Consider the following 23,639-nt stretch of genomic DNA (forward strand, 5'->3'; position numbering starts at 1 on the left):
AAATATATGGTCTCATGTATTTTGCACGGCTCACTGACTTTATGCTCGCGTCGAAGCTTTTGCAGAGCTTTGTTTTTGTTCAAAATTTAATATTAATTTTAGCGAAAATATATCTATAAGTAAATAGTAAAATTATTTCGGCTACACTGTTGTGTTTGCAAGAATAAAGATATGCAGAGCCGTATTTACAGGGTCTTCCAATTGTAACTAATTGTAGACTGGCACTTTTAATATTAACATGTTGACACTTGCGGCCGTATTTCGGTCAACGATATAAACAAATAAATTTTGAAGAACACAAAATAATCTGAGTTTTTCCCATAGAGAATTAACAATCCATCAGGTCTAAGTTCAGGAACAGAAATAAAACGGTTTGTTTGCTGAGCTTCAGAAATAGTTCAACATTTCTGCTAAAAAAAAATTAAATGTAAGCAAATTATAAAATATATTGGTACCATTCCCTAAACGAGTGAATCCAAGTGAAACGTGTACTAGAGATGTGGAATGAAAATAAATTAGTTTAAAAAAATATTTTCTATGCCATTAATCTTATATATATATAATATATAGGTCTAGTAAAAAGAGATTTCTTATTGCACTGGATTGAAGGTTTTATTTAGCTTAGCTAGAATTATGCGATTTAGATGAAATAGTCACCGTTTTTTTTTCGTTTTTCATGATTTTATTCCACATCCATACAGGCACTGGGACAGTCGATTTTTACACGCCTCTCTTGAGTTGTATTTTTCACCAGCAAAATTATTCGCCATAGACAGGCACAATACAGATTCGAATGGTTTTCCAATACCAAACACATAGCAAAACCTTCCTCACCATCAATCTTGGCTTGACCACCGTTTTCACCTGCTCACCGCGATTCGTTCATGCCCCTTTTCACTTGACGTTATCCACTTAAGTGACTCACTTCTTATTACCAGTAACCACGCGCTGCAGATTTGGTTAAACCTTTCGACTATTCAGCAGCAATTCGCTGATAGAAATTCGGTTCATAAGGTTTGCTGCGTTAACTTGTATGGCACCCATACTTCGAGCTGCTTTTTATATCCAATCTTGTTTAAATGGTACCAAGTGTAATTCTGCATCATGCTTAGCTCATATGCAATCGAAAAATACGCTTACATGATGGTCGGAATCGTAGATTTCCATTATTTTATCGATATTAACGATAATTGGCCTGCCAGAGCATAGTCCTTCTTAGAATTTGCGTATTATTGACTACTACAATATCAGTACCATAAACATTATTCAAATTTCAGCCGCTTGGCTTGCGTTTTTGCCTTTATCGAAAAAAACTTTAAAATATAGCATGTTTTTATTTACTGGTCCATATTTTACGCGTATCCAAACAATGCTTAGTTAAGCAATCCCAAGACTGTCTGTGAGGTTTTGTAGCGGAGAAAGCGAGGCAAGTGGTTAACGGGACATCTAGCTGATCATTTTCTAATTCCAATATACAATTATTTCCAAACAAATGGCGGAGTAGATAGCAGTTTTGGTAACAACTTGATTACAGCTTCATCTAGGGACTAAAATAATTTTTTTTTTAGATTACCAAATTATATATATATATATATTAATTCTGAATTGAAATTCATTATATTGGAATAAGAGGAAAATTAGGATTTCTGACTCAACCAGAAAATCGGAAACTAGTCTAGACTGATTCAATTAATTTCGGAAACTAAACCTCCTTGTGATAAAAACATGTCCTTTTAATTTCGATATAATATCGTACATATTTATCGATACATACGGTTATCGATAAATATGCACGAAAATTTATCGATTAATCGAATTTTGCAAATAACCTAATTGGGTATATTGGTGCTAAAGGGAGTATTGAACCGACTTTATCCAATTTCAGCAAAAAATGCTCACTTGATATCAATAAAATATCTCAAATTTGTATCGTTATTTTCGGTTCAAAGTCAATCACTGGCACATTTAAATACTGCCATATTTCAATTAATCAGGTTGCTATTCTGGTTTGTATGGACAATTTTTTGTAAAAACGAAAATTTTATATATATATGCATATAAAAACAAATTGATATATATAAATCTCATAAATCTCATAATAATATGCGAGTAAACAAATGCAATCATAGCCGGCTGATTGCTGGCCAACCAATTCATTAAATGTCCTTTATTTCATTATAATTCCCCATTAATCCACTTTGAAATGCGTTCGCCTATTTACATTGCACTCCAATTTAAATCTTTTTATTTATTTCCACTCGCCTCCACACGCACACACACTCACGCACTTGCCTTTGGTCGCCGCTCATTATCATTATACGCTTTTATCTTTCATTTCATGTGTTCTCAATCAGCTGATTTTGCTGCTGAAAACGCTCGGTATCTATCATTCGAACACGAAATTCAAACTTTTGCTGCAAGTCATCGCCCAAACGTTGGCCTACATGAGCTCCTGCATTAATCCGTTGCTGTATGCCTTTCTCTCCGATAACTTTCGCAAGGCTTTCTATAAGGTGAGTACCATCATTTGCCGTACTTGATATTTATTATTTATTTATTCATAAATAGTAATTGAATTAATTATAAGTAAAGTTGCATTTGTGCTGGGGTAAATATTGTCACTATTATTAAAATACGAACTGCCGGCGATTTATGTCAATAAATATTCGTAAACAAATGTAGCTATTTGCATAGCAAAGAGATTACTCACCATTATTCGCTGTCGGTTCTGCTTTATTATTATCGCCACTTTTCACGAGTACTTTTGTGGCAATACTATTGCAGCTCTTCTTCACTAGGTCAGCATTTCATTTTATTGCATTGATTGCAGCTTGTTTCTCTTGCTGTTCCTGTTGTTGCTTGCTATTACGGTCCAGTTTATTTCACTTCTTTCTGTAGCTTTGTATAAATAAGACAAAGTGCTGTTCAAATTTATTGATATAAATTACAACAAATACCAGTATATCAATTTATATTATTATATAGAATTCAGTTTTTATTTTTTATTAATTTTTAAAAAGTACAGCAACTTGAGGGTAAGAAATTTATCTTATTTCTTCTTTGGAAACAAAAAAACCCTTTGCTCACTCGAATATTTTTTTCAAAAATTAAAAATTCTTACCCCGCATTGTTCAAAAGTTAAAATTAATTTGAGACATATCCAAAACATATTACCGCAGTAATCTAAGTAGTCTCAGAGGCTTCTTATCGTATAAAAAAGCACATAACGATACAAAGTTGACCCCTTAATAACTTCTTTCAACATATTTAATATTGATGTTACTTGGTAAAGTCTTTTGAATTTTAAGTAAAATCTGCGTTTTTGGGTGTTGAACTCCTCCCCCCTGTATGTGCCTCTGTTTTGAACTTTAATTTCCAACCGAAACTTTGTACCGGAACCTCCCGACTATCCTTGTGTAGTTAGTTGTCGTATTTGGTATATCAGCATAGATCACTGCTATGCCTCAGCATAGAACCACATGCCAAAAGGATCAATTTTTCGACATGATTCGATCACCAAAAGTTTGTCGCAACAAAGTGACTGGAAATCATTCGGTACATGCCTTGTTTCGGTGTCTTTTTGAAACCACTTAACGATTTGACGACTTTTATTATTGTAGAGAACTAGACTGTCGCAAAACTTTTACCTTTAGCACTTGCAATTGAAGGTAACGTTGTCTCCAACTTATGTCTAAATAACTTAAGTATAAATAGTAAGCTGGCCGGGTAAAATGTGAGTTTTGAATATAAATTTACACGATTTTTATGTGTTGCTCAAGTGCAAGTCTTAACTTAGTATTTTGAGAAGTTATAGTGAACAGAAATATGAAACACATACATATTTTTTCTTTAACAGCTGATGTGTTAGCTATCCTTCTAGGAAATCACACACATTTTTAAAAGCATCTTTTACATATAATTTTTTAGAGGACCTGAAAATGTTAACTGTAAGTGAATTCCACTCGTAGTTAATAAACTTTCTTGAAATGCTCGAAAATATAAATGAGCGAGTAAGCCATATTTCTGCTTTGAACCGGGTACACTAAATTTGCCAAGAAGTATGTAACAACCAGAAGGGCACGTCAGAGATCATATAAAGTGTATATGGTATATAAAAGATTAGCGTGACCAGCTGAATCAATTTATACACCGGTCTGTCCGTTTGTTTGTATGTACGTAAACTAGTCTCTCAGTTTTACAGATATCGTCTTTTTCTTCCCAAGAAGCTGTTCATTTATTGGAATCACTAATATCGGACTACAATTGCATATACATAGCTGCTATACACACTGACCGTTCAAAGCGAAGTTCTTGTAAGGCAAACTGTGTTATTTGAGAAGATAACTTCAGGAGAATTGGTATGAATTATTGTTCAAGATACCGCTACAATCTCGCAGCAGATAGTTTATACCGTACTATTTTAACATATAGCTGTCAATCAAACTAACCGATCAAAATCAATATAACGATCTCTTAATACCAATTTATCTTATAGAAATGTACCTATAAAGGATGCGGCTGCCCCGAAAAAAAATTTTTTTTTTAAATTTTTTTGTTGTTTTAGTTAAAAAGTCTTCGCTTTTATTTATATTTCCAATCTGTTAGGTTTAGCCGCAAATTTATAAATATATATTTTCTTTGGAGAATCCTTAATCAATGTCAAAAATGGAAAGCAAAGTTTGTAGCGTTTCATATTTTAAAAAACACAGATGTTAGAACTCAAAAATAGCAAGGTCAACTACACAATTAGTTTGCTGGCATTTTTCATTATCAGCTCAGATCTTCCGTTGCGAAGAGGAATTTTGTTTTCTTGTATGTCTTAAGAATATCGGCATGTGTGGAGAGTTTTGCGAGCATTGAACTTGCCATAGCCAAAAATACATATGTTATAAAGCGATAAAAATATATATATGTATATGTATGTATGTATGAAGTGCTAATTGCACACTTGATTAGTTTCATAAATGCCATCAGTGGCATTATTAGACATTCTTGACTGCACAATTAAATCAAAATTAATATATATTCATAAATATACACATTTACATATATGTATATACACATATATATGATTAATATAAGCGTCTATATAAGCCTCCTATTCATTGCCGTCTATTTGTGCCCCCATTATTTTTTTTTATTTTCTACACAATATCACAATTTGGCAACTTTTTCTGATTGACGTATCGCATTCACGATCTGTTTAAACGTTTTTAATTGATTTGTGTTCAGCGTTAAATGAAATACTGTGTGAAAGATATATTTAATTGCAAATAAATGAAAATATTCAGATTGGAATGGCAACCGGCAACCTCTAGCCGTCGCATCCAATGCTTTGTCGCTGTGCTGGGCATCCAACTGTGCTCCCATGTGGTGGTCGGTCGCTGGACGGGCAGAAGAAATAAAAATCTTTAAAAAGTTATAAATAAGTAGACTTGTAATTGCAATAAATTATGAAGAAAATCTAATGCGTAAGAAAAGTCTGTAAACAACTATATGTGTATACGAGTATATATGTTACATATATATATATATTTTTTTTTTTTTGGAATAGAGAACTATATGTATGTTTTATAGTGGAATACTTGCTAGTGGAAATGATAAAATTTTATTTATTTATATATTACCGTCATATTTATATTTAATGTGAACACCTTACAACAAACACGTGCAAATGTCAATACGCTACATACAAACAAGTTAAGTCAGCTGCCGGCAGGTAAATGATTGCTGTCAACAAGCACCACATCGGACAACGGCAAAGAAAGTAAACTTTTAAAAAGCAAAGAAAAAATGTAAATATTCGGCAGCCTGAGAATGAAATCATATACGAAATTGGGTTATGCGACGGAAAAGTGGAGAGGACGTAAGTTGATGATGAAAAAAAGACGCTTCATTGGTGGAGTTTTATTGAAAGTATTTATGTGTATGTATATGTTAAAGTATTGGTATGTGAAAGATAAACGGTGAAAGTGGCAACGCTAAGAAATAGTTGTGGATGTAAAGTGAGCATATTAATATATTATGGTGGTACTGAAATACTATTTTTTTTTTTTTAAAATTAAAACACAAAAGAACTGTAATAACCTTCGCACGTCATTTTCTGATAGGATAAAAGGTATTAAATTATCTTTTTCTTGACTTTGATCGGCCAGTTCGTATGGGCCGGAGGAGACAAGGGTATATAAAAAATCCCAAATCGATTTCATTTGTCTTAAAAACTTAAGGACTAATTCGCGTATATACAGACAGCAAACAAACGAACATGACTAAAGCGAAACAGCTCGTCACACTGATTATATAATAAATTTTCAAAAATTTCCACAACAAAAAGTGTGCCAGCATCGTCTTTTTAACTTTTTAAAATTAATTACATTATTTGTATCTTAATGAATTTTTTTGTAAGTTTCGTACAACCCTAATGCATGAGTAAATACATATTGGCACATAACTGTCAAACGTTTCCTTTCACTTTCCTGCATGAGCACTTGTAATACCCACGTTCAGCCTCACTTTAATGAGACCCAATTTGGGCCAAAACAAGCCAGTGAACAAGGTTGCAGCGGAAACTTTGTTAGGCAAGAAGAAAAAAAAAACCAAACGTAAAAATGAAAATAACAACAAAGAGGACTTAAATTAGCACAAAAATCTCTGGTATTAATTTTTACCACATTTTGTGTAAATTCCAAGCGGCAAACTTGACCCAGCTACGTCTTGGCGCGCCTCAAGTAGGTGTCATTAAAAAACTCCACAAATAACAAAAACAAAAAAAAAATTATAAAGAAAATTACATAGAATTGGGTATTTCTTGCGAAATGCCACGCGGTGCCGCGTGCCTTGCGTGAGTCCACGTTTTCTTCGCAGCTCTCGTCTTCCACCTTTTTTTTATTTTAATTTCTGTTGTGTGTTTGTTGTTACTTCTGTAGGTTTTTTACAGCATAACAAATTAATGCAAATTCTTTGGGAACTTCACCAACAAAACAGCCGACCACTCCGCGACAACAATTTCTTACCCTTGCAGCAGCCACTGCATAGATTTACAGTTACCGTAACCTCTTTATTTCGTTTTCTCGTTATAGCATGAACAGGTTATATTAAGTTTGCCACGAAGTTGCCCACACCCAGAAGGAAACGTCGGAGGTCTGTGAAATATATATAGTATATACATCGGTGATCAGCGTGATTTAGCCATGTTTGTCTGTCTATATATACGCGAACTACTTTCGCAGTTTTTGAGATATCGAAATTTTTCATACGTCCTTCTCCCTACAAAAAACTGCTCATTGTTCGGCACCGCCGAAATCGGACCACAATAGCGTTTAGCTGCAATACAAATTGAAGGATCGGCGTCAGGTCCTTGTATGGAGAACTTGTTGGTATCTTCACGAAATTCAGCGTGTATTATTATCCAAGTCAGCGGTATAATCTCCGTACAAATTTTTCAGATCGGATTACTATAGCATATAGCAGCCATACAAACTGAACGTTCAAACTCAAGTTCTTGTATGGAATCTTTTCTATTTGTGCAGGGTATTATAGTTGCGGTGCAACCGAAGTTAACATTTTTGCTTGTTTTCTTTGTATTTCGTTTTCTACTCCTTACTGTCTTCACATCATTTGCTAGTCATACGGGCGCAAGTCTACGCGGAGAAACGTACTCGTAAGATGGGGTTGTCGAACCCTGCCCTCTGCTCTAATTTTGTCTGTGCAACAAACTTTGCTTGCCTTTGTTTTAATCCCGTTATTTAGAAAATGCGGCCTGTTGGTCCTTGTTATTCCTTATTATTGTTTTTGTTATGCCATTTCTTTATTTGTTTTGGTTTTTGCTTTTGATTTTCTTTTGTATGTGGTATTTTCCTTCCCCTATTTTTTTCTTTTTGCTTTCTTTTTTTATGTGCCTCTTCTTCGCTTTTCTGCAAAGCTTCAACGAATTTATGGTATGGTATGCTTTTAATTACTTTTAGTGCATACTTTTAGGCTCTAAAGCTTATGAAATTGACCATTCTCTACTTTGCATTTTTTTGAGCACTTTGAATTGCTCACACACACCCGCTCTTCACTAACTTTTAATCGTTATTTTGTATGCTTTTGAATTTCTGTTGTTTGCTGAGCGGCCATTTCTCTCACGCTTCCCTGCGCGTGCTTCCGTTATGTTTATATATGTGTGATTCTCGCCGTCAATCACTTTCAATTTAATTTTCAATTCTTTGAAAAGACATTAAACTGCTTATTTTGTGGGCTAAGACGTTATGCAAGAGACGTGCACACACTCTCACATACACACACTTGCACAATTATCGTGACACGAACTTTTTACGCGCTGTTTGTATATTTTATAAGCGCATACATTTCCTAGAACCCATTACATGCTCTGTTGTTTTGTAAGCGCACCCGCTTCTCGCTGTCTTCTCACGACATTTTGCCACGCTTAATTGATTTGTTTGTCAAGTCATTAAAAGAAAATTAATTACTCTTAACTAATTTCAGTTGTTAAACTCTTAGAATAACATTTTTATTTTGCCACTTTGTAATTTCGCCATTCCATTGTTTGCCTCTCAAACCAACCATACTCACATATGCACACTTGACCGCCTAAAAATAGACCAAGATTTATTTCACTTATTTGCCTATTGCCTTGGCTCGCAACTGCTATTCAATTAAAAGGTGTTGCCACACTTTCCACACAGCTTTTATTTTTTGGTCCTTTCCTTCAATTGCCTGAGCTTGGGTCTCCATCTGAATTGTAAGAAATTTAGTTATTCCGCTGTTCTAACGATTGCCTGCCACTCACATGTTGTCTGTAGAGAGCAGCGACGACATCGCTGGCCATTACTGTTCGCCAGTGCCGTCGGTCAGTCTGCTGAGTGTGATGGTGGCGTTGTGGCAGGCGGAGATAGGTGTCTGTCGGTCGCGTGGTTGCTAATTGATGCCGAAATGTCCTGCTGTCAACCAACTTTTGTGCCATTTAATTGGCATTTGACTGTTCTCTTTCGCTTTTTAATGAATTGCCGTTATTTTGATGTTCTCCATTTGCCTAAAATTAGCGGCACTTCTTCTCTGCTCTTGCGCTACTTGAGCGCGGAGAAAGTAAGTGAGTTTTTGCTGTTATTTGCTTGCTATTACTTAGAAGAGGCATTTAATTTAACTGTTAAAATTTTGTATTTAAAACTCATTTATATCGGCCCTAACGTCCTATGCGTTGTAATGTTCATGACAAGTTTTAATAAAAAGGTTAAAATAGAAATTAAAACATGGAAGGTAGGGCTTTCATACTCTTGCAATTTGGAACGGTCAAAGCCGGCTTAAAGGTTCAACTTCATTGTTCGACGAAATCGTGAATGAATTTTAATAAAATTTCGTATCATAGGGCAGAGACTCCCTTTGTTTTATTACTATATTTCACTTTCCGTCAGCTTTTCAATTATGCTAAAATCATTGGGGATATAGAAATAGAAGGTCTGATTGCATTAATATTTAACGTTGCTCAGGTATACTTAAGAACTTATTTTCAGCAATTTTTAAATAAAATGAATATAAACATATATATGGGGTAAAGTCAGCCGGACGTTTCAAAGTCGTGAATAACAGTTACATGGGGGCTAAGGTTTATCCATTTACGCCAAGACGATACAATGTCATGTGATATGCTCTCTCAATTTCATTAAAATAACTCACATATTGGCTGATATATATGGTTTAAATTCAACTGGAAATTCGAAAATCTTTATATTAGGTATATGGGGGCTAAGCGTAATATTGATTGACACCGATTCAACATATTTGAGACAAGCGTATATTATTATCAAAGAAACATATTCCTCGAATTTCAATAACATATCTCACAGATTGACCGATATTTTCGGCAAAAAATCAGCCATGCGCACTGGGATCTGCATATTATTTTTCTTTAAAAGTTATGGTCCGATTTTGACAATTTTTGGCAAAAGATGAAATACGTTGGGGGAACACATGCACAACGTTACGATATCTCAATTTTTACACACGTTACAACTTGCACTGGATTACTGTTAGGTGATACAAACAACCGTTAGCTAAACAAAACTATTTTACTCTGTAGCCCTACAACAATAAAGAAGTTTTCAAATAAGAACTCGATTTTGATGTTCAGTTTGTTTGACAGCTATATTTAATGATATAGTGGTCCGATCTGAAAAATTCTTCAGATATTGGTGCAATATTTTAGAAAATAATCTAAGTCAAATATGTAAAGATATATTGTCAAGTATAAAAGTTTAACGATCGAAATGAAGTTGAAAAGGATCTAATACCGATCGTTCAGTTTGTATGGCGGCTATATGCTATAGTAATCCGAACGGAACAATTTCTTCGGAGTTTGCATTATAGCCTTAGACAATAATTCGTGCTAAATTTCTTGGAGATATGTTGTCAAATACAAAAGTTTTCGTAACAAGGGTCAGTAGTGGTTTGAAAATATTTAAAAGTAGGCGTGGTCTCGCCTTTTTAAATAAAGCTTTATTAAACAAATTTTTCCAGTACACATCATGTCAATGCTTATTCTAACAGTGTGAAAATGGCTGAAATCAGATGATAACCACGCCCACTCCCTATATAACCGTTATGTTGAAAAATTATAAAAGTTTGATAGTTCAAAAAACCAATGCGCCAGAGTCATTGAATTTATCAGCCAAGTTGCTAGGTAAAGGCCTTATCAAAATTGCACAATGGGCATGTCACCGTCCAGTTTTAGATGAAATTCTATTACTCAGGAACGCCTACTTCCCATATATCATCATTTTGCATTCATGTGATGCTTTAACTTTACTTTTTTATAAATCAACAGCCTCAAAAATGCAAATATAAATTTGCAGAAATCGTACCTTTAAGATATGCCATCTCATGCCTAAGAATTGTTCAAATCGAACCATAAATTTCTAAGCCTCCAGATATCTGGAGCCATGACTGACTATTAACTGTGAGTTTTATTGTTGAAATTAAGAGAGCATATGTTCCCCACGATAATGTGCACTAGTATCAAAAATAGTTAGAATCGGTTTAATATTGCCCCTAGTCGACATGGCTTCATACCATTGTGCATAGGAAATATCTTAACCAGCGAGCATCTTATTCTAATAGCAATAACACGCCTATCTCTCATATATCTAATATAAGATTCTCAAACTTCCTGTTAAGTGTATACCATATACATTGTATATGTATTTGTATCGTTGGCGCATGTGTGTGAAATTTAATTTAAATTAAATGGATATGATTTCGGTAGTATATGTGCTTTAGCGGTACATATATTCATAATCTTGATCCAATTCTTCTATTTCTAATATAATGAAATTAATAACTTACCAAATATTTTATTAACCCATTCACTATCTTGTCGACTAATTTATGTAGAATTTATTCACAAAATTTTCTAATATAAAGTTTTGCCAAACTTGCTACTATTTCAACAACTTTAAGCGGTGAAAATTGCGAGAGTATAGTAAATATTGGATTACACTGAACTTAACTCTAACTTATTGGTGCATAATGCAATTTTTTGCCTATTACTTCTGTAAATAAAGTTTGTGATAATAATGAGGACAATCCATAAATTACTCTAGATTTGCATTCTAATGTATTGTACTAATACTCTTTGCGTACTGTACGTAGTTGACTGAGTATTTCCTCTAAATGTTTAATTAATTATCTGCAATTATGCATTTCTCGCAGGAATACATCAGTATAATAATTATGAATACACAAGCACATCATATATTAGAAGTTTTCGGATTGTAGGAGAATTTTCATTGCTGTCAATAAATTATTAACCAATTAGACGAGGAATTTCAAATACATTTCACAGAGCAATAATTACAACGGTATATATTTATATAAGCATCTTTCTACATAACAAATATGGTAGCTATTTGAAATTTCTGCACAGAAATCTTAGCGCAAAGCTAATTTTACATAATTATAAATAAATACTAGCATAGTATTTGCACAATCCAGTTCGAAGATCAGTATATATGCGGTTACAAGAACAACAATAGCAAATTAATCGATAAATCTCTTGCATATTAAATATTTAAGAAAACTGTATTATAGAACATTGTACATGTCTAGTTAATAATAACGATGAGGATAGCTCTAGGGGGTGTTCATATTTTTCTACCGTTATTTGAATGATAAGGTCCCAAAAGATTACGCTGTACAACACACGGCGCGGCAGTGAACGAAACCAATATTTTTCGAGATATGCATGTAGTAACTAAGAAATTAAAAATATAGACAGCATTTATATTTTGCTCTTATTACATTGTTGAATAATATTTTTTGATTGCATAACTATTGTACATAGATATGTGGAAACAGTTGTCGGATCTTCGAAAAAATAAAAAAAAAAAATCTATTTTAAAAAACTCGCCGACTTTTGTTCACTTATAGCATTTGTTGTATAGGCTTAATAAAAAATTATATAAGCCATTCAAATATCGGGATGACGACACATCGCAACAAAATATTTACACGAAAACACCACAGTTTATACAATATTAAATATGCGCACTTTTCTGTAACGCCAACTAAGCCCTCGATATACAATTAGTATATATATCGATTTCGAAATCATAATAACCAAACTTATTAGATATAAACTTTCATCGAAAATCATTGAAAATCAAATGTTTAAAGCCAACCAATGCTTGAGCAGATGAACTATATCACAAAAGCCTAATACTATATAGACTATACTACATATATTATATTATATATACTTGCATATGTTCATTTGTTTATTTGCGTTTAGGCAAATAGAACATTATATACACACGAAATGTAAATAACATTTAATAAACAACAACAAATAAAGTCAAAATCAGCTCGTCGACAGCAAAATCAAAGAAAACAAACAAAATGGCAACGCTTTGAAAACAAATGATGACCAATATGAGTGGTTGAAATCATGTTGCTGCGAAATATTTGTTTGTGGTTATTTTACGCTTTTAAAATTTACATTGTTATTGTCGATTTTGTTGGTGTTTTGACAAAGTGAATCAGCGAAATTATTAAATAACAATACCTGGTCCGGGAGAAATACGCCAAACCAACAAAATCAATTGAATATCAAAACCAATTAATCAAGTAAAGCAAAAACAACAATAAAATTGGTGTGGCATTTTTGTTTGCTTAGAATAATTCTAGGCATGCCGAAATGGGAACATAAGAGGATTATAACTATGTTAGAGAAATTGACATTAAGTAGCGCTTTTTTGTTTTTTAATATACAATATAAAAATAGTATATGAGTCTTCTTTTGGTATGCTTGGGAATCCGTAACTAGCAAAAATTGTTAACCACAAATGTATCGCTTTTTTTAAGAATTTTTCAATTCTATATTTCGAACTAAATAGCGACGACATTATCAAATAAAATATGCTTTCAGCAAATAAAAGCTGGGTATAAAAATATTGCGTCTCTACTAGGCAAACACGATAACTAAATTACATGTCTCCTGGTGCTTTAGAGACCGTTTATTACTTACTTATCTCAATCCAAATTGTTTTTAATCTGATTAATAAAGTATTTCGTTAATTTCGTTTCTTAAAAAAGTTTACCGCTTACTTTTTCGAAGTGTTTTACAAATCTTACGATCTTTAGAGCCCATTTGCTCTAAAATATTCACATTCTACCAGAGTTTGATTAAAAGCAGCAATATTAGCGAAATTATAAAGCACGTTTTTTTTAATACTAGCCGCCATTGCAGTTACTGAACTTTTTTTGAGTGTATTTTTCATATTTGTGCTGACGTACTAACCCAAATTTCATCAATCTTAAGCGAAATTAGTTTCGTTACCTGCTACTGTAGCCATCCCAACTTTAAAAAATTTGAGAATATAAATATTTTTTTGTCCACTTATTTACGAGGTTATTCTTTCATGGACCTATAGCATACTATATTTACTAACAAATACTTTCTTTGTGTACACAACTGAGATAAAACAATACATTCATTGTACCATCTAATCAAATTTGTAGCGGACTGGCAAATTTTAACTGCGCGCACAAACCGAATCGATAAAGTTAAAAAAAAATTTTTTATTTTTTTTGGTACAATCTTTTTTATTGTTATTGTGTATTTGGCAGCTGTTTGTTTAGTTTACTTAAAATTTTTTTGTTTCTAATGTAATTACGTTTGCGGAATCTTTGAAAATGTTGCAAAACTATTTTTGGGAGCCTGCTTTGTTACGAACACATGCGTCGATAAAGTTAATGAAATAGTATTTAAAAATCGTAGCGTTAACAAAGCAGCTCAACATTTCTTGTGGATCGACTCAATACGTAATGGGTATGAAACGTGTCAAGACTTGACTTGCACCAAAAAGCTTAAACCTTTAGACGCTTAATAGAGGTCACATAAGAGATGCTTGACAGCATAGCTGAATACTCTACATTCAACAAACGGGCAATAGCTCGTGACGAGATATGTAGGTTTATGAATATGATGTCCAAGCTGTTCAACAATCTTCAAAAAATCGGTCAAAAATCAAAGTAAAATTCCACAAAGTCGAGCGGTCTGTAAGGAATATTACTTGGCCGTATTGAGGCATCTATGTCTTGAGCCATTCATTGTAAACGGTTGGATTGTTGGATGGGCGGAAAATTTATAGATATATAATGCGCCGTCACTCTAATTCTTTTTGCAAACACGAAGTGAGAGTCATCGTTTAGCTAGTATTCTACAGATTTGGCTTCCTGTGACTTTTTTCTGTTTTCGAAAATGAAAGCTCCGCTTCAGAGAATGCACTGAAAGTCATCCCAGCCGAGGCTTGTAACAAGTGTAAAAATGAATTAAATTTTGGCATACTGGTATTGGCGCAAAAGCAGCCTATTTTAAAGGGAATAGTAAAGATTTTTATTAAAATATGTGAAAATGTTGTTTCCCGCGCATATTTATCAGTTGGTCAAAAACACAGATAGAATTTATTTTTTTTGCAACTTAGCTCAGAATATGTGAGACTCGATTAATTGTGTAAATACTGAAGTTTTCTTTCCAAAGCTTTACTTCAAATACACACATAAAAATTGCATTAGGATTAGATGTAGACTATAGGGTATTGTTCCTATTATGATGGTGTTATTTGACTATAGCATTTTTTTGCTTAAAGGCTTTCCAAACAAATTTCCAGCAAGTTGCGATCAATAAGTGATATTACAAATGTCAATATTCGCTAGACTGAGGTTGAAATGTCTTGAATGTCACACTCTCCATCAACCAGTAGATTTGGCTGGAACTGAAATTGGTTGACTCAACAGACAGAGATTTTTGATAACCTCCAAAAAATTCGCTGATATTTGAGGATCCCTTAATTTATATCTAAGAACCACATCTTATCTGACGAAGTGGAATCAAAAAAACTAAGCGTTTTCACGAGCCGACATTATTCCTTACCATATAGCCGAGGAACCCGTGGAATGACTTCGTGGCATTGAATTACCATATACTGTTAACAAACGTTTCTAAACTTCCTCAGACCTTCGGCACATCCTGTATATGCATACGGTTATATATTTGCTTATATAAATATAAGTAAACACATTTTTATGTCTCAATTATTATTGCTATTATTTAAATTAACTTGCGCAACATACACAACATATGCTTTTTTGTGTGTGTGTGTGTGTGTGTGTGTTTGTATGTGTTGGAGTGTTTGTGCGTCGACTGTCCGCCTTTTGACACATCATTAATCAAATATAGCGGTGCCGGAAGTGGCGAGCACACACACATATACATATGTACATGCAAAGAAAAACACACATACAAAAATTACGCCATTTACTCATCGTTAATCGTCAGCAGTTAACAGCAACAGCAACAATAACAGCAATAAACAAAAGAATGCAACAACAACAAACACACGTCACTAGACAATAGCATTTAATATAGCCATTTATTTTATTCATAACCAACAAGACAATTTAATATTTGTATTTACTTGCTTTTGTTTTTGTATCGCTTGCAGGCCATACACTGCTCGGAGAGATATCAAAATTACTCAACGGATTTACCGCCGCCAAGGCGTACATCATGCGCCCGCACCTCGACCACAGGCCTGTGAATTACCTGCAGTAGCAGCGGCGAAAACTGCGCGCACAACAGGGCGTATGAATAACATGCTAAAGGACTGCAAAGAGACGCTTATACAGAGAGACTCACAGCTCAGCGACGGACAATTGCTGCCAACTGGCGAGTGTAATGATAAATTATGTCGCTTAACGCCAACTTTCGCCGCACATCCGGCGATTTGGGTGAATAAAGTAAATAAATACATATATACATACATATACATACTAACATGTATATGGATGTAAATATGTTTGAATAGATGTATTTGTATAAGAATTTAATGGCAACAAATAAATAAAAAACATTGTGTGGACAGAAAGAAGTTTTGAAAATGTTGTGAGCAGCAGAAAAAAATAAATTAAAAGCTTTAATATTTATTTATAGAAATGTATATGTATATATATATATATATATATATATGTAGGTATGTGTAGGTAGGCTTATATTGCATGTATGTAAGTATGAAAGTCAGTGTTAAACTTATTTTAAAAAGCAAATGCGTTCTCGAAGAAAGTGAAAAGTGGCGGCGGGTGTGAGATATTGAATATTTGCCTTCCCCGGCTTCCCACTTATCCCCCGTTATTAACCGCTAAAGAAGTCGTAGGCAACGCAAGCTAAAAGTTTTTAAAGCAACAGCAGCCAATTAACGCCGAACGTGCTGATTTAATTAAGGCTTACGAAGATGATGGTAAATGAAAAAGCGCAGACTAATGAAGCTCACACACACCCGCACACTCACATATGTATATACAAATATACAGACGCACAACCACACATTTGCTTGTGTGCAATGCGTTGAAAGTCTTGATTGCCTACTTCCAGGCGCTTGCTACACAATTTCACATCGGCCACCCTTAAGCCTAACCGTACAGACCCAGTGACGATAAGTGCCTAGTATTGGCCACTGATGCGCACTGAAATGCCGCTAATTTGCCTTTCCCACCACTGGATAGTCGAATTTTCGTTTAACTGACGAAACGAAGCTGATTATGTTGAAAGTGAAAGCGCACGCCCAAACTGACTTGAGATGACTGTAGCGTATATACAAACATAGATATGTATATACACATATACCATATATTGTTGTTGCTTATTCGGCGCGTCCCTTTGATTGATGGCCATTACAGTATTATTATGAACACTGACATACTTAAACACATGCATATATAGGGTACATACATATATGCATACAAGCCGCGCACATAACAACAATGAAGCGAAACCAAATAAATAAACAATTAAGCATATAATGTTTTGACAGTTAGCTTATTGTAAGCCGTTATAAAGATACTGTAGATACTTTTTGTAGTTGTCATGTTGTGTACACGAGTAAGAGAAATTGATTTTTGTAGCTATAAATTGCTTGATGAGATTGTCTAATTAAAAGTATTAAAAGCACATACGTTGTAGCTGGTGTAAGTATATAATTTTTTCTAGTTTATAAAGTTTTGATTTCATGTTACAATAACAAAAAATATATATTTGGATGTATACACACATATATATATATATATTTATTTTTTGTTATAATAGATATGCATGTATGTTAGGGTGGGTAAAAAAATCTAATATATTTTTTTCGATTCGTACTCTGAAAAATTTTTTAATAGATACATACAAGAAAGGTTCTCCAAGTATGAACTCTTAATTGTAATGGGAAGGTTCTTCGCCTAAAGATTTTCTATTTTTTTCTTATTATCATATTTCACTTCCAACAACGTGAACAAATATTTCGTTTCATAGATTTTGTAGGAAATTTTATGCTCTACAAAATATTCTCTGAGCATTTTTTCTTAAACCTAACGGATACTAAGATATTAACGATTGAAGTTCGACTATTTTAAAGCAGGTTTACGAAAAAAGCATCAGAGAATATTTTTTTAAGTTATTGGAAGTGAAATATGAATTATTTTAAATGATAATAAATAAAATATAGAAAATCTATAGGCGAAGGACCTTCCCATTACAATTGAGAACTCATACTTGGAGAGCCTTTGTTAGAGGTGTCTACCAAGCAACTTTTCAGCGAAGTTTTTTTTCACTCACCCTAATGCATATGTTTACAAAAAAATTATACTTATAGCTATGCGTTAAGTAGTTGCAATAAGTCTTCTGTCAAGTAGACTAGTTCCCTAATAGAAGTCGACAGAAATTAAAAATATGATAAAATACTAAATGTTAATAGAAAACACTTTAAATGAGATTTGTGCACGTATATGAAATATGATTACTAAAATGTGTTAAAAAAAATTGTAATAGAAATTGTATAAAATATAGTATTACTAAAACTAGAAGTATAGTGGCAATTTGAAATAAAACGTACAAGTTAAGCAAAATTTTATATATTTATATTTTGTTGTTATTATTTTTATAGTTTGACTTAGTTACTATTAAATTTTGAAACATGCATCTAAATTAATTAATTTAACCCAGCTACAGACTAAGCGGACGGCTGTACGCAAAAAATTTGGTTATAGATGTGAAGGTCATCTTTAAATTGATATATAATAATATATATTTTAAGCGCTTATATTCACTTGTAAATTTAATAAAATCGATTATTTGTTTTATATATACAACTAATGTTCTCAAATTTTCGATTATTTTCCGAAAATTTTAAGTTAATCCGGCAAACAGTTTCAGCGATATGAACGAGAATTTTGTTAAAATGATTTAACTTTTCTTTAAACGGCACGCAAAATTTTAAAAGCTCGTAACGTTGTTTTCAGAGGCGGTGAGGAGAATTTTTCAGAAACGGCTCGACCGCTTGACTTGAAATTTTCACACGACCTACTCAAATAGATATACATATATGCAGGTAATGACTGAAGCAATAAGATTTTGATAATATTTTTGAGTTTTTAAGCCAAACTGAAGTGTAAATTTTTTTACAAAGAGCAAGTTTTTTTTGGGCAGCCGCCACTTTGTCAAAAATAAAAATTTTTACTAGTTTTTCGATCATTACCTGCACTCATCTATTGTAATAATAAATAGTTTTGATTTTTGGTTTTGAGATAATTTTAAGCACAAAAATTTTCCACACAGCCAGACACTTTGTTTCGGAGGTCATTCTGAAGATCGGCTATGAGAACGAGGTATTCAAAAATATTTCAAAATTTATCGCCGCGTATTAAATTAAATTTTAGAAAAGTAAATTTGAAAAAAACACCACAATAACACACTTTTTAACTGACTTTCAAGTGGATATAACCACTCAATGGACTGAAATGATTTCTGCGCCTAACAAATTATTTAATTTCAGTTTGTCTATAATGTGATAAAGCCATAAAAGTGCAATTAGCTGAATATTTGTACATTTTTTCTCAACATTTTCCATACGACCTCAATAATATTAATGATAAAAAAGTTGCAAATTTCCGAAACTGGATTGATAGATGTTAGAGAATGCTATAGTAAGCTCATATATGATTCAGGTCAAAATGTTTGCCGAAAAAGTGCATTGCACCTCCAGTTCATCTATTTACATATGCATGAAATGTCTGTAGTATTTTTCCAGGAAATCACCATAAAATTTAATCAAAAATTCTACCATTCACAGCAAAACAGGAACTAATGTAGAAATGCAAAAAAATCAATATTTTAAAATGTAAATCTTAATATTTGATTAATTATTGTATTTGACTTGTTATCATCAATTTTTTACTATTTATAAGTGCGCATAAAGTGTTTACGTCTATCATATGATAAGTCAGCTGACTGTCACATGATTTGTCAAATGGTGCAAAATTTCAGTAAATATTTCTTCCAATAACAATTTTCGTGTTTTTCGTAAAACAGACTTCAACATAATCAGCGTTTTTAAGCCTTAATTTAATAGAAATTATCAAAAAATTTAAGGTTATGTTGCTAAAATTGTTGGTCCATATATTTTTTTAGTCTGTGTCAGCACATATTTTACTATACTACAATACTTCTAAATATATATTCTGTCAAACACATAAATATTTTTTTCATGTGCCTTCCGCCGCCATATGTGAAAGTATGCCATATGCGTACAAATATATCAAATGAAACGCAATTAGTTACATGAAAGAGGTGATTTTAAATCCCAAGAAATATTTTTTATATAAACTGTATTTTTACGTATATACATATGTACATACAAGCGCTCGATATATGTAATAAACAGTTAATAACAGCAGCGATTATAAATATCACATACGAGGTGTGTTCAAAGGAAAAGGTGAAATTTGATTTTTCGTGGACTGTGTACATTCGATTATCGATATTTTTGTTTTTGTTATAATCGGACACATATGTTTATCATGTGCTTGCATTAGGCGCAAATTCCGATTAGTAGTTGGTTTTTGACAACAAAAAAGTGTTTATAAGTGGTACAAGCGCTTTACAGGAGGCCGCAAAGTTGTTGATGACGATGAACATCCTGGAGGTGCGACTATGTCAACAAGCGAAGAAAACATCGAAACAGTGAAAAAAATTGTTTTTGAAAATCATCGAATCACTATTAGAGAAGTTGGAGAGGAAGTTGGCATAACAATCGGCTCATGCTATTAAATTTTCTCGAATGTTGTGGGTATGAAACGTGTGGCAGCGAAGTTTGTTCCGAAATTGCTAAATTTTAAGCAAAAGCAATGTCGCATTAGTATCGCTCAGGAGTTATTGAATGACGTCAACAAGGAGCCGGTTGCTCAAACAATAGATTTTGCTCCCTGCGACTTTCTCCTATTCCCAAAATTGAAGAAACCAATGAATGGGAAAAGTCAGAAGCGAAGAACGAGCAGATGGCCATACGAAAAGCGTATTTCAGAAGTGCTTCGAGTATTGGAAAAAGCGTTAGCACAAGTGTATTATATCTGAGGAATTTAAAATGCATGTGAAAATTTAATTCACAATATTTCAATAGTTTTATAAGGATTTGGTTTGACTTATATTTTATTAATAAATAAACATGATTTAATAAATAAATAACAACCTAAAAAAATAAAAATATTGAGGAATACGATACTGACTCTGGAATCACGCTTAAGTTTTTGATTTCGATTCCAACTTTTAGTAATACATTAAAGGTTTTTAGTTCTATGATGTAATAACGATTGCAAATGATATACCATATTTTTCTGAACTTGTAATTACAGTTCAACAATCATAATATAAAATAAAGTCACTTTATGCGCCAAGCATTTTTTTCAAGGGAATAATTTTTTCTACTCACATATAATAATTACGTGACTGCGTCTAAGTACTTTATTCAGTAAAAATTACGCTTTGGTTATATAAGTACAAAAAAAGTTCATTTTCCACCTTGGTAGTAACTAATTATATAACCTAATTATGTCATTGTTGAAAAGTGCGGTAGCATACCCTATACCTAGACTTGCCATAAATTCTGTTAAAAAGTTTACAAAGCATGCAGCAAGAAAAAATTCACAGAAAAAACTGCCGTTATTTTTATACTCTCGCAACATGTTGCACAGAGTATAATAGTTTTTTGACATAACGGTTGTTTGTATCATCTAAAACTTAACGAGAAGCCTTTTTGGATTTTCTTCATACACTACGTTTAAATCATAAAATGGGTAAAATCAGATAATAACCACGCCCACTGCCCATATAACAGTTATGTTGAAACTTACTAAAAGTGCGATAATGCACTGAATAAAATTCAACAACCAGGATGACAAGGGTGAGCTTTTTGAAAGCCGGAGTAAAAATTGGATAATGGGCGTGGTGCGGCCTACTTTTAGATGAAATTCTGTATCTCAAGAACTATTTGACCGATTTCAACCAAATTTGCGGTGTAAGATGTAAGGTTATCCTAATATATATTACTATTGTACCCTTTGGGAATGGGCGAAATCGGTTGACACCCATGCATACTTCACATATAACCAACTTTTAAATTCCATCTGGTTCTTTCACTTCACAGTATGCAAATCAAACATCAATGAAGTTATTAGAATAAAACTTTGCACAATTAGTGTACTCAAGGTATTTAATCTAACGTTAAAAAATTGTCAAAATCTGACTATAACTTATCAAGGACCCAGACACCAAATATGTAGACACTAGAACGTATGGCTGATTTTTTACCGAACATATCAGTCACTATATGAGTTCTAGTATTGAAATTCGGGTAGAATATTTCTGTGATAACAGCATGCCCTTGTGCCAAAAATGAATACAATCGGGTTAATCCTTCCTTTAGCAACCAAACACCTATTATAGATATTTTTGAACTTCCGTTTGACTTTATAACGCTTCTATCGTTGAATATGCAGGAAATCTTAAGGAAATTCCGAAAGAAGAATCTATTACTATCAATTAAAATATATATGTACACTAATCTCGTATATCACTTTAAGTAGCGAGATTCTACTCCTTACTTGTTTATTATACCTTGTTTGCATTGTCGACTCATATATAAGCATCAGTTCAGTGTTTGCTTTTGCTAATTAACAATGGAGTGGAGCTCTGTAGGAGTTTAAAAAACGGTCGTAAAAGGCGGCAGGTCATTTAGCGTTACCTAGGATGCACTGCGTGGAGGCGAGCCTGCTCTACATCCCCTAACAATGGAGTGGGGAACTAAAGAAAATCGTACTACGGTGTTTACATAACTGTGTAAAGGCGTAAATGAAATTTATAAGCTGCTCAAAAGCCTTAATATTTCGAAAATGTTTGCTTACGTTTTCCCAATTGTCTACAGTTGATGACAGAAAGAGAAGTGCTCGCGTCATTCGAACCAATTCAGCCATAAAAACTATTCGCGTACGATCTCCCACCGACGGTCAACTGGTCATACGCTGACAACGCGCTTGAAGAAAATTAGACTCAACAGATGCCTTATACATAGTATACCTTTACAATGGTTCAGCGGTTAACGGCCATGAAGGTAGCTTTTTTACTGATGGTAAAGTTTTCACTGTTAAAGCAGAAAAACGATAAAAAAAAAATGTATGCACAAACTTACAAAGAAGCAAAAAATGTTATTCCAAGGGTTCAACGTGTTTACCATCTAGCTGTTGTAATGGTTTGGTGGGAAGTCTACTTTAAAGTTTTACACGTGTGAACTTCTGTAAAAAGTAACTGAAACTAGGGCAAAAGTATATCAGCAGGATGTTTTAGAAAGCATAATAAAGAAGTAAAGCAATGCTCTCGTCAATGGAGAACATTTGATCTTCCAGCAAGATTCTGTTCCAGCACACAAGGCAAGCACCACTCAGCAGTCTCTTAGAAGCAGGATTCTTGGTTTAATAGTTGCAGATGATTGGCCGTCTTGAAGTCCAGATCTGAATCCACTGGACTAAAGTTTGTGGTCAGAGTTTGAGGACTATGCCCCGTCGAATACTCCACAGAAATTTTAAGGTACTCAACAAATCTTTGTTTCGAGCAGCGTCGTCAATTACCAATGGAAACTGTGCGTATTAAAAGCAGCAGGTGACCATTTCCAATAAAATTTTGAACATCGCGCATTTAACATTTTAATTATTGAATAAAGTAAACTTTTTTAAAAAATGTATTACAGTTAAATTTTTATAACGGAGTTAGGCAAATATGT

General features: G+C 33.3%; 1 protein-coding gene across 1 annotated transcript in view; it reads left to right on the forward strand.

Annotated features, from left to right (window-relative positions):
* AstA-R2 (Allatostatin A receptor 2) overlaps positions 1–19,911 on the forward strand; it is a 32,626-nt gene extending 12,715 nt beyond the window's left edge. Inside the window, exons 3-4 of the mRNA XM_070105690.1 lie at positions 2,355–2,513; positions 15,999–19,911. Coding sequence (XP_069961791.1) covers positions 2,355–2,513; positions 15,999–16,094 — 255 coding nt within the window. The 3' untranslated portion in view covers positions 16,095–19,911. The remainder of the gene's footprint in view (positions 1–2,354; positions 2,514–15,998) is intronic.
* Positions 19,912–23,639: the final 3,728 nt, after the last annotated feature.

Source organism: Bactrocera oleae, chromosome 2 (assembly GCF_042242935.1).
Source record: "Bactrocera oleae isolate idBacOlea1 chromosome 2, idBacOlea1, whole genome shotgun sequence".
NCBI classification, from domain to species: domain Eukaryota; kingdom Metazoa; phylum Arthropoda; class Insecta; order Diptera; family Tephritidae; genus Bactrocera; species Bactrocera oleae.